Source organism: Eretmochelys imbricata, chromosome 5 (genome assembly GCF_965152235.1).
Source record: "Eretmochelys imbricata isolate rEreImb1 chromosome 5, rEreImb1.hap1, whole genome shotgun sequence".
NCBI lineage: Eukaryota > Metazoa > Chordata > Testudines > Cheloniidae > Eretmochelys > Eretmochelys imbricata.
The window spans coordinates 44,708,929-44,723,838 of NC_135576.1; the positions used below are offsets into that span (position 1 = coordinate 44,708,929).

At 39.5% G+C, this 14,910-nt stretch overlaps 1 protein-coding gene across 1 annotated transcript in view; it reads left to right on the forward strand.

Annotated features, from left to right (window-relative positions):
- Window positions 1–7,254: 7,254 nt before the first annotated feature.
- HOMER1 (homer scaffold protein 1) overlaps window positions 7,255–14,910 on the forward strand; it is a 106,451-nt gene continuing 98,795 nt past the window's right edge. Inside the window, exons 1-2 of the mRNA XM_077816305.1 lie at window positions 7,255–7,274; window positions 9,425–9,581. Coding sequence (XP_077672431.1) covers window positions 7,255–7,274; window positions 9,425–9,581 — 177 coding nt within the window. The remainder of the gene's footprint in view (window positions 7,275–9,424; window positions 9,582–14,910) is intronic.

Sequence of the window (14,910 nt, forward strand, 5' to 3'; positions counted from 1 at the left end):
GGTCTAAAAATGTTGTTACAAACAGTAGAATGTACATTGATCCACCGAAATATCTCATCAAGACTCGCTTATTCCACAGATGTTAACCTATGTCAGTCAATGCCCTCTCCACTCGCATTGTGTATGTGAAGAGGGGATGAGAATGAATATAAACTAATCACCTCTAGCTTCCAGGAGCTCCTTGTATTCTGTTTCTGTTTTTATACTGTAAGCTCTTCAGGGCAGGGTCTATTTTTATTTATTTTGCACAGTTCCAAATAGAATAAGAGCATTTAAATAAGTTTCAGCATGTTAGTCTGTATCAGCAAAAACAACAAGGAGTACTTGTGGCACCTTAGAGACTAAGAAGTTTATTTGGGCATAAGCTTTTGTGGGCTAAAACCCACTTCATCAGATGCCTATTGTTTTTTTTCCCCTCCATGCATCTGATGAAGTGGATTTTAGCCCACAAAAGCTTATGCCCGAATAAATTTGTTAGTCTCTAAGGTGCCACAAGTACTCCTCGTTGTTTTAGCATTTAAATAATTATCTAATGAATGCTAAGCCCACCAGACTATTTCTTGAGAGGCTTTGATATTATAAATCCTTATTTGGTGCTACTTAAATGAACCCAGGGTAGTCACTGCTTTTTCTTCCTTGCCCATGTATCATGCATTTAGCATGTTTTGGGTAGTATCTATGCTAAGTACATGAACACCACCCATAATTTTATTAAAATGGATATGTGAAATCAAAGCCACAGAGGCCAATAAAGAGTAGAGTATTAGACTATTCTATCTAGGAATTTATATGATTCTCATTGCAGTTTGAGCACCTCACAGTCATTAATGGACTTTATCCTCACAATACCTCTGTGAAATATGGATGTATTATCTCTGATTTTACTGAGGAACTGAGACACCAGATAAATCAAGCACGTGTCGCGGCTCACACAAGAAGTGTGGCAGAAGCAGGAATTGAACACAGTTCTCTTGAGCCCCACCCTAGTGCCCTCTTCACTAGATGGGCTTTCCTGTGCCTGACATATTGGGTTTATAAGACAATCTCCTCTCTCCCACCACCATGGTCTGCTACCTTCATAATCTACCCTAAAATTGCTAGAAGAGACTCCTTATACTGGCTCATGCCTGTCTTTTGTAAGGTTTGGAACCTGGACATAAGCTTGTTTAGTGTTTTGTAAATTTGCCAAAACGTAACCTGCCAATGTTACATTTGTGAGATAACTTTTGCATTGGCAGTGAATTTTAAATTGGAATATACACTGTTGAAAAGGTACTTCCTTCTATTTATTCTAAATTTTAGCAGCCATTGACTTCATTCAGTGACCTCTGTCCTCTTGTACGATAGAACAGGGTAGAAGAAGTAAAACTTGTACTATGTTCTTCAAAATACTGAATCCCTTTAATGAAACTCTGTTTTTCCCAGGCTGAGCAATCATAGCTCTTGCAATTTTTTTTGTCTTATGTAAGTAAAGATTAGAATGCTAATGCTGTCTGCTGTTTTAGCAACACCTGCTTGCAGTTTCTTTTCTAGTTTATTCCTTTCCTCTTTTTGAAATTATACCTTATGGGCTTCCAGAGCATTCAGCTGACGTCATAGTACACAAGCCAATTTTTTCTCCCAAATGCACTATTTTATAGGATTAAATACTTGTAAAGATTCTGTCAGTAACTAGTGGAAATGCCAAAACATTATCAAAAGGATCTACTTTAAGAAAGTTTTCTTATTTTATTTTCTGCATAGCTATTTGGTTTCCTGATGTATCACCCATGCAATACACATACACAATTTATGCCTTCAGTGTATAAAAATGTAAGTGGCCACCTACAACAGATTTCAGTGGCATCACACCTGCTTACAGCAGTGTTAAACTTGGCCCTGTGTGTACATATTAATGTAACTGTATATTACCTCTGTTTCGAGTGGTATACATGTGAATCTTAAGTTAAATATATTTAGCCTCTTGGTAAAATGCTATGATTTTTTAAAAATTTATTTTTATGAGCATGGTGGAGAAGCGGGGATGACTCTTTATGGATAGGATTTTTAAAAATGCTCAGTGAAATGAGTCAATTTTAAAGACAATGATTAGGCAATGCTGAGCACTTTTTAAAATCCCAGACTGTCTGAGTGGGTGTGGTGTTATCAAATATAGAAACTAAAATGCCTTTTGCCAGCTGTACACTTTTTATCTTCACAAACTGACCCCTTCTAATATTTATGTATGTTCACGCTATTCTTCTGCTGAAGAGCTGAAGCTACTAGGTGGTAAGATTTCTAAGTCATCATATGTATAAAAAACAATAAAAAAGAAATGCATACCTTTTGAGATGTTATAGATTGTCCTACCCCATAAAAGTTTAGTTGTTTCGCTTGTATTTTAAACATGTAGAGACTTATATACTTAATTGCAGGCAGGTCCACAGATCCAGTAGCGAGTTTTTAGCCAGGTGAGACAGGTTTGTTTGCCTTGGGAAGGGCTGCATAGCTGGGAGCCTTGAGTCTGTGTTCAGCCTGGGGTTTGAGTGGTTAGTCCATCTGTTTAGTAAAGGTGTGGAGCTGAACAGTAAGACTTAGGGTTTGTCTTCACTAGACTGGAATGTGTAAATTCCAATTTGAGGAGACATACCTACCCTAGCTCTGATTGCGTAAAAACAGAAGTACAGCTGCAGCAACATGAGCAGCAGGAGGGGCTTCCTCTCCTTCGTATGTACTTGGGGCAGTACTTCCCATTGCTCGTGCTGCCGCAACTAGACTGCTGTTTTTAGCACTCTAGCTCAATCAGCGCTAGCGTGGGTAAATCTCTTCAAGCTGGAATTTACATCCTCCATTGTCTGGGTATACCGAAAGAAGGTCAGGAGACACTTGATGTAGATTTTAGTCAGGCCACAACTTTATTATATAGATATCTGGGACTACCGGGCAGATAAAGTGTACAATGCAGGCAAATCCGTGCTTATTAAAATCATTACCCATGGCTTCCACCAGCCTCCCTTCATTTTCCATCCAGGTCCCCCCAGCCAACCTATGGCTTGGACCTTACCACCCCCCGTAGGAGGGTTAAGATGGGCTATAATAATTGGAGGCAGGTGGAGGGGGGGAGGTTGGTTCCATGCCGTACCCATCATAGGCGTCCCCAAGCCCCTCCCTCATTCTGTTCCTTTATCTAGCACATCCTTTTAAGTCCTTTATCAGGCCATTTATCTGGTCACTGGATGCCTTCCCTGTGGAGTACCTTCACTGGACATCTGCCGCATGCTTACAAAATAAGTTGCAACATATAGCCTACCACCTTTTCTTCTTACCAAGAAAGGTCCTTCCTGACACCCGCTGTGGGAATCGTGAAAAACCTCACTGCACTGAAGCCAATCTGGTGTTGTGGGAAAAATTCCTTCCCAGACCCCCTTAAAAAGGAGCGACTAGCATAATGCCCACAGCAGGCTCAACCTGATATTCACCACCTCTAGGGGAGGGAGGATGGGTGCTGCCTTGCCTGCTGCATGGAAAAAGGGGCTTCCAATGCCCAGGGCTTGCACCTTTATAGCCTTCAAACCTCACATTCCTGTGGGGTGAGTCAGCGTTGCAAAGCTGACCACTGTTTACCATTTGCAGCAGTTTCTGACCTTGTTCCCACCCCCAGCCATAAAGCACAGCTGCCTTCCCTCAGCAAGCCCAGACAATATTCTGCCCACTTTAGGTGAGGTGTGGTTAACTCTACTATACAAACTGGTTGCCAAGTAAACGGGAGCTGTAACAGGAGAGGTTTGGAGGGGGAGTGTGGTTCCTTCTGTTTAGGGATGGCTCCACACTAAGTAGTTGATATGGAGAACAAGGAAACAACTGTTGTGACCTGCCTTGGATATGTTATTTCCATTCTGCTAGAAGACAGACAAGACTTTTGGTACATGAACTGCAAGTTGACGGCCATACTAGTATACAAAACGTATTGTCTGGAAGTGCAAGTTTCAACACTGCAGCATCTGAGAAAACAAGACTTCTTGGACAACTAGATTCAGAAATTGTTTCCACAACTGTCTATATAAGGGAAAGGACTGGCTATAAAGGAACTGGAGAGCGTGACAACTTTTGACCAAGAGTGGAAGTAGAACCAAGAGGGTTTTGACCTGATTAGAAGTAATGAATCACTGTCAGTTACTCAATGAGTAAATTACTAAGGAGTCTGTCTCTGGAGGAACAGAACTGGTGTGAAAGTAAGTCTAAGGACTTACCGGTACGGGACTGGGCTGGGGCCGGCTCTGGCCCCCGGAAGGGGCTGGGCCTCAGGCAGAAGGGGTGGGGCTGAGGGGGTCAGAGCCAGCCCCGGCCCACCCTGCACCGGTAAGTGCGTCCTTCCCCCTCCCCAGGGTAACAGCGGCAGTCAGGGGCTCTGGCAGCAGTTTAAAGGGCCCTGGGCCCTTTAAATCGTCCCCAGAGCCCCGCCACCGCTTCCCCAGGGCTCCGGCAGCAGGGCTCCAGGGATGGGGCTCCCACCGCCACTACCGCCCTGGGCCCTTTAAATCATCCCTGGAGCCTGCTAGAGCCCGGGAAAGCGGCAGCTGGGCTCTGGGGACGATTTAAAGGGCCCAGGGCTTGGCCGCTGCTACTGCCCCAGGCCCTTTAAATCTCCGCCCGAGCCCTGCTGCCGCTACCCCAGGGCCCTGGCAGCGGGGCTCTGGCAGCAAATTTAAAGGGCCGGGGACTCCAGCCACTGCTGGGAGCCGCAGGCCCTTTAAATTGCGCCTGGGGAAGCCAATCCACCCCCGGTACAGCGCACCGGCTCTTGCCGGTACACCATACTGGGGTGTACCAGCTTACTTTCACCTCTGAACAGAGAGCTACCGAGGTCATACCTGGTAAATAACCTTGTGGTATGAAGTGAGCAGCTAACAGGAGGTTCTTCATCCATCCGAAGAAGGCAAGCAATATTATTGGTGACTCCATATTAAGAAAAGTGAACAGAGAATTCAAGGAAGGGACACAAGGACAATAAGACAGCAAAAATACAAGATCCTAACTACAAGATTAGATGGGATTATGCAGTTGTCTGGCAAGTTGACATTGGTCATATACATTGAAACCAATGGCATGACATCACATGGAACAACATTGATTATGGAAGACTTCAGGGATCTTGGAAGGAAGCTGAAGAAGAAGAAAGTTCAAGTAATCTTGAAGATCATTCCAGTCCTGTGAGTGAGAGAAGGTAGAAAATACTGCATGTGGGTTGCGTGAATGGTGTGAAGCCAAATGTTTTGATTATGTGGAACATTAGGCCACAATCCACCAGGAGAGAGGGCTGTATGAATGGGATGGTCTGAATGTCATAGGTGAGTCTTCTCTGGAGCCTGGCTGAAGCAGCATGGAGAGCTTTAAATTAGCAATTCAAAGGGAGGGTGTTAAGGAGACAAGTTCAGTAAAAAATCACTCAGCATGTCATAAAGAACATGAAGAGAAGAGTTTTCAGTTGCTTGTTACCCAGACTCATAGCATTTGTTTATAAGCAAGTGGAATGGGAAATTCTCATTAAGAAACTTGATATAGTTGGCATTATTAAAACTATAAACCACTGGTTACAACTCCAACAATACTCTTCTTCTCTCTGGGGGGAAAAAAAAAGTCTGCAAGAGAAGAGCAAGCCAGTACTTCTCCACTCTGGGCTATTTAGTGTCCTGCACTCTCTGGAAAGATTGGTAAGAAAGTAAGAGCTCAGTGTCTCATTGAAATAGCACTTGCTCTTTCCCCCTGCATCTCTATCAATCTGAATAGTTCAGCATCCATAAGGAGACTTCAAAAACTTTGTCATGACAGTTTCCCTACCTCCAGTCCTGTATCTCTCCTGTGCTTCTGACATTGATTCATCTGGCAATTTTAAACTCAACATTACCAAAGACAAGCTTTTGATTGTCTGTCTTCATTGTAAATAAGATGATGGAAATACGCCTCCCCCCCCCCCACCCACCCACGGTCACTCATGTCATAATCTGTGTGTCTTTTTTTTTTACTCTGCCTCCCAATGGACGCATCCTGGCACTGTCCGAGGCTTGCCACTTCTACCGCCATAATGCCAAGATTTAATCCTCTCTGCTCAGAGTGCCAAGACACTCTAGTAGACTTGACATGAGATGATGACAGTCAACAAATCTCCTGCTGTCTGGCTTTAATGCCAGCCATGTTGCCCCTTCCAGTCCATTCAAAATGTTGTTCATGGGAGCATCTTCCTGGCGCATACCTCTGACTAAGGTGATAAAGGGTCATTAAAAATATTTTAAAATGATGACAAATAGAAGGACAATATCGTTGTTATTGCAGCTTCTGGTATTTTTGGATCCCCTTAAATTCCTAGTTCTACCTACGGTTTTATCCATAGGGTCTGATCCTGCAAGTGGTTTAACATTGACTTCAGTATGAATTTAGGGCTCCCTCACAGGTTTGGTCCCTTCACTGTAGTAAATCCACCTCCTCATGAGGTGGTAGCTAGGTAGACAGAAGAATACGTCTGTTGCCCCACAAGTGTCTGCTCTGGAGCTTAGCAGATTAGCCAAGGTGTGTCTGCCACATGCAGATGAATTTAAACTTATTTTAAACTCGGATACTGTGTCACTTCTTTAAAATTCCACTCGCCATTGCTCATTGTCAAGATATTTCTGGAAAAGAGTTCATGTTCTTAGTAATTAGTAACTGGCTCTTGCTTTACTCCTGGTTTGTGCATTTTAATGAGTACTGAAAGCATCTTCATAATAGTGGAGGAGTAGTAAAAGAGGCAGTTGCAAACGGAAAGTAGGAAAACGATAGCTAGGGGAGGATGGGACTAACTGTTCTTATAAACCTTTTTCTTCCTTTCTCCCTCAAAGAAATCCATGCAGACAGGCATGTAGCTTTTTAACTTTTTGTTTCAAAATTTTCGAGGTCTCAGAACTCACTAAATTGAAACCCATGCCGATCTATATATAACAGTGGTGGTTACTCACTTCTGCTGTCATATGTAACAATGCAATAACTTTGGGGGGAAAAGTTATTTAGCTGTGAACTTGTAGAAAATATTTCATCTATATTGCACATATGTTGTTTTTCAGCTGTATGACTACAAAAATGCTCTCTAAGAGGTTCTGATTAATGATAGTACATCAGTTTGATATACTATATACATAAATACCAGAACTAACTTTGTTCAGGTTTCATATAGTTTGTATGTGTGGGCCTGCTTTTAGGTAGAAGATAGGATGTTTTTCAGTCTTTCTGAAATGTTAACCATCGATGGATCCAGTAAACAATCAGTGAATTCTGTGAGCATACATACAATATAACTGATGTGCAGAAAAGCCCCAAAATCCGCTGCTTAATACACTGAATACTGGTGCCAAAACTGCATGTGTGTGTTTAGGTAGCTAAAGCATATATTCTTCATCACCCGTGGCCTACGCTGTTACTGGAAGAAAGCTCTCAGAAGAGAGGTTTAACCAGCTGAAGCCATGACTCTTGTATACAGTTTTTAGAGGCAAGTACTAACACAGTTAGCTGCTGGTTGTATCTGAATGTCTTAGTAAATATAAATGTAAGTAGCTCCTATGTTATGTACTTTATGCTTTAATGCTACTATCGATGAATACAAAAGACTTTATTTTACTGGAACTTTTGAAAGTCTTTAATGTTGAATGACTAATTGAGATTCTATACCATTTCCCCTTAGAAATAACTTGAGGTGGTAGGTAGGTAAAAAGAAGAATATGTTTTCAATAGTTTTCATTTGTTTTTGGAAGCAAAGATTTATATTAATTTAATTGATTTATTGACAAATGCCCCTTGCACATTCTATTTAGTATAGCTTTTGGTCTATCTAAAAATTAAGCGTGCCAGCAGAAAACAGGGGCATGGTTCGAGTTTTTGATCTTTCTGAGAAGGCTAGTTTTTTTCATTTTAGACGCTGCAAGAGATTCTAATCAGCAGGATATCTGGGCAAAATTGTTTGTCACAACTAGTTTAACCAAATAGGGCTGTGCTCTTTACTACTCTGTTTAGCTACTATTTCTTTCTTGCATGGATTAATGTACTGTATAAATTGGGTTTTGTTTTTTTTAAAGCTTCCCCTCTTTTCTCTTCTGGTGAACAGACAGCTTTACAACAAAAAAGATAGGAAGAGTAGTCTTTCTTTAATTTACAGAAAGCATTAAAAACAGTCAGTGCAAGGAAACTTGATAGGCACTGTTCTGTACTTAACAGTAAATACCTACAGTTTACATACTTGGGTACTGACTCATGATATATTGAAAAAAAAATCCTCCATTTTGATAGAACTGAATAGGAACATAGCTCCTGTGTGGTATCTGGCCTCCTGTTCTTATAGTAGTTATCAGTATACCTAAAAGTTGGATTTACGATGCAAAATTATTTTTCCCAATCGCAAAATGGATCTTTCCAAAATAGCTGTTTATAAAGGTTTGTAAAATTTTTGTTTTTTATGGCTTTTAAATTTCTGAACACTGGAGAGAACTGGATTTGTGCCATTGCAAAATTCTATTGCATTCAATTCAGGCGTAGATGCAGCAAATTTTGTGTCAGGTGTTGAATGAGGGCCATAAGTTTAAACATGATATGCTAGACAAGTGGAGTAAGTGAAATGATTCAGAAGGAAGGGATGATATGAGGACTGATGATGAGGAAAATGAATTTTAACTTCTGAGTTCAGCCGCTGTGTTTTGGTCAGGGAAAACAGTCTTTCAACCCCATGAATCCTGGGGAAGGCATGACCTAATACTGTGGATGCAGTGGTGTCTGTGTGGAGGACTGGCATCCTATACTGATCTGTCTCATGTTCTTCCCAGACTTCACTTGGAACTGTGCTGCCACTGGCTAATTACATGGTTCTGTTAGAACATTCAAGTAATAAACTCCAAAGGATGAGGGTTTCACAAAACATGTTCCTATCACTAATGAATGTCATCTGTAGCTTAATTAAATCGAGCAGGCCAGTTCAGTTTCAGATGATAGACCATTACTGAGTAATCAGAGTATTAAAAAGTTTAAGGAAAAAAAGGATTTGAAGTCAATGCACTCTACAATGTTCAGTATACTGAGATGTAATTACACTTGTATTAATGCCTGCCAGTGTTTAAAGGGGTAGACAGATGGAGGGTGGGAGCTGAGGTGGTGGTGGATCAGTGATGAATCTATATTTAGATATCTACTGTATATCCTTTTTTATCTGACTCTACAGCTGGCCACTGATTTTGTTTTAAAAATCTTGCCCTTCTCTGTGTTAATGCACTTAAAACTGCTGTATCCCACTTCACATAACAATTTTTGTGGAGGAAAAATACACATGCAAAGTAAAATACGTACATCCCGATAGTCAGAATTGCCAGATCACTAATGTAAAAACCATGCTGTGTCCAAACCAGATTCATCACTTTTACTTTCTGTCCTGCAGGGAACAACCCATCTTCAGCACCCGAGCTCATGTCTTCCAGATTGACCCAAACACTAAGAAGAACTGGGTTCCCACCAGCAAGCATGCTGTTACTGTGTCCTACTTCTATGACAGCACAAGAAATGTCTATAGGATAATCAGCTTGGATGGCTCAAAGGTAAGTTCTGTTTATTTAAAGGTTGTTTACTTTGACTTGTTTGATCAACTTTTTAACTCTGTTTCAGTCTGGCATATCTCACACACCTTCTTAGAAATGTGTCCTACGTCACAATCTTTCCCAAAAGGAAATTTATTTTTGGAGTTTTAAAATGGGAACACTTTTATTTACAGCGTTTAATTGTTCATGAGAAAATGCTGCTGTCAATACATTAATATATAAACCTATTACCAAAGTTCAGGAATTGCCTTTTCGTCACTGAGCAATCTCAAAAAGTGCATTTACTGTAAAAGATACTGGAAGTTACGTGTAGGTAATGATCATATCTGTTTTCAGCTTTGTTTTCTATGGAGTATTAATGTAACTAGTTCCTTGGCATTATGAAAGACATCTGTTCAGTTATCATAATCTCTCAGTAAATCCTTGTTTGGCATATAATCCTCCATTTTCTGTATAGGAAAAATGGTGACTTTTCTCCTATAATGCTTTCAGAAGTAACCTCTTTTATCAAAATTCAATACATATTTTGATTAGGCATTGTAAATTGTCTAGTACCTAGATTTAGAGGACTAAGAGTCAGGAATCTTGTTCTATTGTGTGATGTGAACAATATCCATCTGTAAAATACATATTAAAATACTGACATGGAGTTGTGAGATTTTAAATGTTTGTAAAGTGCTTTGAAATCTGTGGGCTAAGGGTACTGTGTAAGTGCAAAGTATAATTCAAAAATTAAAAGCTGGAATTTTTCCCAAAAGTCTTAATTTACAAAAAGGTTGCAACTTCTGCCGGCTTCACTGAATTGAAAAATAGGGGTATAGCCAAAAAAACCCCAAGAATTTAGTGGCCCAGATGACTTGTATCTTAACCAAAGTTTTAAGGTCTATTCCAATGCTAATTGCATGATGCAGTAGAGTTTGTTTTAATTCCTTAATGAATGTTCTGTATTACTTGAGGTTTACTGTGTTTTGTAAAACTTTGCTGGGTTTGTCAGTGTGGTCCAATGGATAGAGAATCGTAGTAGGAGTCAAAAACTCTATTTGGATGAGCTTTCATGCCCACATGAGTTCCCACTGAAGTCAACAGGGTGGTGCATAGTCACAGAGATCAGAGGCCAACCCTAGTAAAATAAATTTGCATACAGATAATTTTGAATAAGTCTAAATAAGTTCTGACCAAAATTGACGTGGTTTCATATCAGACATGTAAGGTGAACAAAAGCCTATACACAAGAGAATTCTGAAAAGTACAGTAGATGCAAATATAGCTTACAAATGTTTTATATTTACACTGACAAAATAATAAATTAAGTATGAATAGTAATATGACCATATTTGCTTCAAAGCTCCATTTACGTGATATTAAGATCAGTTTGCTTAAATACCCAAATCAACATAATGCTCACATCTCTATTGACAGCTTTTTCTGCTTTGGATTTTATTTGGCTCTGATTTGCATAATTAAAAAAGCCACCACCTTGGGAGGTAGAGGGAGACACTAAAGTAGTGCAAAATTCTTATGAGTTGAGTAGCGTGATTTGCACAGAGTGCAGTTTCTAGAGTATTTTCTTATTTTAATAAAACCTAAAATGTGAACCTCTGCATTTCTTAAATAACATTCTTGATGTTTTAAAATAAAAAATAAAAAGCTTATTTTTGTAGACACCTGTAAGGTTTTTAAATGGATGTTTTGTTTGACACCACTTTAGGCAAGTTTAGAAGGGAGTAGCAAAAGAATTCTAGCAGACTTCTCTAGTATTTATTTTAATTGCAGCTACAGTACTCTACTTAGCCATTGTTCACATAGAAGGGAGAATGATGCATGGCTTTATTCCTGACTCTTCTACAGACTTATTGTGTGATCTTAAGTCATTTGGTATCTCTCTCCATTTCGCTAGCTGTAAAATAGGGATAATGCTTCTCTACCTCACAAAACTGTTAAGCTATAATTCGCTAATGTTTGTAAAGTATTTGAAGATCTCAGATGGAATGTGCTATGTAAAAGCAAAGGTAGTAATTTAAATCTGTTTATACCTAGATTTGTTTAATCTGTTTGCAGCCCTAATCCTTATTCATATGTCCACCATTTTTTTCCTTTATGTATAGAGGCTTCATTGTGTAAAAGCATCAACAGTCTCAAAATAATTGTTGAATTGTATTGTCCAACTGCTAGCATTCGAAGAGTGTAATATCTACATTTATCTGGGTCATTTCTTTTGTGTATTTACATATGGGGGCAGCTCACACTAATAATTATCATTTCCTCTTCAAGCATTCCATCAATAATATGGTACTCATTGAGATCGTGGTAGAAAATACATGGGCTGCTGCTGCTATTTATTTTTTACTTTACTTTATCTTGTTGCCCAGAACCTCAATCAGGATCAAGGTCCCATTGAGCTTGGTACTGCTGCAAAAACTGAAATACACACATTTTACCTGTGTAAATAAGTCACTAGTGGAAGATTGAATCTTAAATTCAGGATATTTTCCAGATATATCTCTACAAATTAAGCTATATTTTACCTTGTCCATCCCCCCCATTAAGTGTAAGTGTGTGTGTGGGGGGGGGTGTATAATATATTGCGAAGCACACAGTTCAGATGTCACAAAACATTAAGTTCAAATCATATCCAGCTTATATCTCTGCTACTTGGGATAGAGCTGGGTGTCGATAACCAGGGCCAATCAGAGTAGGGGGGAGGGCGCCAAGAGGGCCATATGGCCTGGGCCTCAAATTTAGACGCTGGTTAATTTTTTGGCATTTGATAAGGTTTTTGCTTGTTTTTATGTGCATCCCTATCAGACAAAAATGTGACCACTTAGAGCTGCAAATTTAAGCAAATAAGAGTTGTGATTTGGTAAAAGACACAATTTTTTTAACTGTTGTAGATTTTGTCATATTAAAGAGTTAAAACTGTTCATAAATATTAATAAAAATATATCAGTTCTGATGGCACAAGATTAGACCGTGATGAATGTGTCCTCTCAGATCAGCTGATTCTGTAAACAAACCACTACTAGTGGCTGGTGCTGGATCCAGTGCTTGTTGAAAGGTAGTGAATTGTTACACTTTAATGTCTTTAAAGTTTTACATCTAGTTGACTAAGGAATTATTTGTGTACGAGAATTTTTCATTATTATCTTCATATGGTGGCTAAAAGAGGTGGTTGGTTGGTTGAACCCTAGCTTGGTAGCTTGGCTATCATCATAGGCTTTCGTAGGCTATAGACCCAGATTCAAGGTGAAAATTTGTGAGGACAGTCTTGTACAATGAGTTTCGTGAGGAGACACATTTGAAATTTTTGGACATTATCCCTCTGTCTGTATCTTTCTGTGTTTACTATCTGTCTATCTATCTATATGTAGTCATCCCTTTTGTCTTCAGCTCAGCTTGTTATATTATACCTTGCATGCTTGAGTTTTGATTCAGTGATAAGGAAAATAACCTGTTTCATTTTGTGTTCTTAATTAGTATTCCTTTGTTGTAAGTCTTTTCAGCATGTGTACCATTCAGCATTTGTGTACATGTTTACAGTAGAAGATTTCAAGTGTAGATAAGATACATGTTTACAGTAGAAGATTTCAAGTGTTCATAGGCTACATATTGACCAGATAGATTACTATGAAGAGGAGATTTGAAAGTGTTGCAAATAAGAGAGGGCGAAAACAACTGAGTGAAACAGCTAAGAGCTCAAAGCCAATAACTTCATTTTTCAAACCACTGGAAAACACACCTTACCCAACAAACAATGCTACAGATAATGAAAACTCCGCAGCTGCAACAGGTGATATTACACTGCCAATACCTGATCATGAGGACAGTAGTCAAGAAGGTGATGTGCCAACAATAACAAATGCAGCAAAAGATCCTGTGTACTATCCAGTAGCTCAACAGCAACAGGAAGATGTAGATCTTACGCAGCAAGAGCAATTCATGAGGACTATAGGTATGACTGTGACAGACATTGGAATTATTGACAAGAGCAATGCTGCCAGATGCAATCTTTTCTTCAAATTAGTTGTTTTGAAATTCCAAGTAGCATTCCATGAGATGCTGATAATCATGCTTTCCGTACTCGTCTGATGACAAAAACTCTTCCAAATGGTGAGACCTGCACAAAAGACGGTTTTTCCGTACTCCAGCATAACCAATCTCTGTACTGTGCACCCTGCTTCCTTTGAACAAAAGTGCTGCAAATGCTTCAGTTCTCTCTGATCAGTCAGGATGGAGCATCAACAGAGGTTGGAGGAAGTTGAAAGACGGAGAGTTCAACGTGTCACAAAGAAAACTATGTTGCATAGAAACCAGCCTGTAGGGCAGCATCAGCTGAAAGTTCAACTGAGAATTTACTCTTGACTGAACTCTCTACAGAAACAAATAACTGGAAAAAACTTCTTGAACGCATCCTGAATGTCATCCTTTTTCTTTGAGTGGGGATTGGCTTTCTTTGGTTCCAGTCAACGTATTGGCAATTGTGCAAATGGAAACTTTTTCGGTATTGTTGAGCTCCTCAGCAAATATGACCCACTTTTATCAGAGCCTGTTAAACGTGTTCAAGAATCGCAAGAGAGTCAAAAGCGCATGCAAGTCCATTATCTTTCCACGCACATACAAAACGAGTTTATTGAGCTATGTGGGTCATTCGTACAAACAACTATTCTCAATGAGATTCGAAATGCCAAGTATTTTTCAATCGTTGTTGATGCCACTCCAGATTGTTCTCACAAGGAACAGACTGCTATGGTTATTTGATATGTTAAGATTGTAGACAGCTCAAAATTTTCAATTGAAGAAAGGTTTATTTTGTTTGATAATTTCACCTGAAAAACTGGAAAAGAAATTGCTGCTCAAGTACTAGCAATTCTAGAAGGTTTAAAGTTAGATTTTCAAGTCTGCATTGGTCAAGTCCAAATTAGGAGCACAGAATATTGGCATTTCATCTGAGTTCTCCACCAGTCGCAACTTACCTACTGAGTGTGATGCCAGCAGCATTATAGGGTCAGTGTCTTCCTTGTCGTCATTGACTGACGCTATTCAATTAGGTCTTGCATGTCGATTTGAGTCTCTGCAACTAATTTGTACCCTTTTTGAGTTTCTTTGGCAATCCAACAGATGGGTAATGAAAATCTAATTTCTGCAGCTGAACAATTTCAGCAACAGTACAACAAAGAAATCTCAAAAGATCTCAGTGACAAGTTCATCTTCCTCAAACAAATATATTCCATGAACTTTAAATTGGATTGCAAGCCAAAGGCATTGCTTCAAGTAATACTCAAACTTGGACTCTCTGGTGCGTTTCCTAATATCATAATTGAATTACGTATTT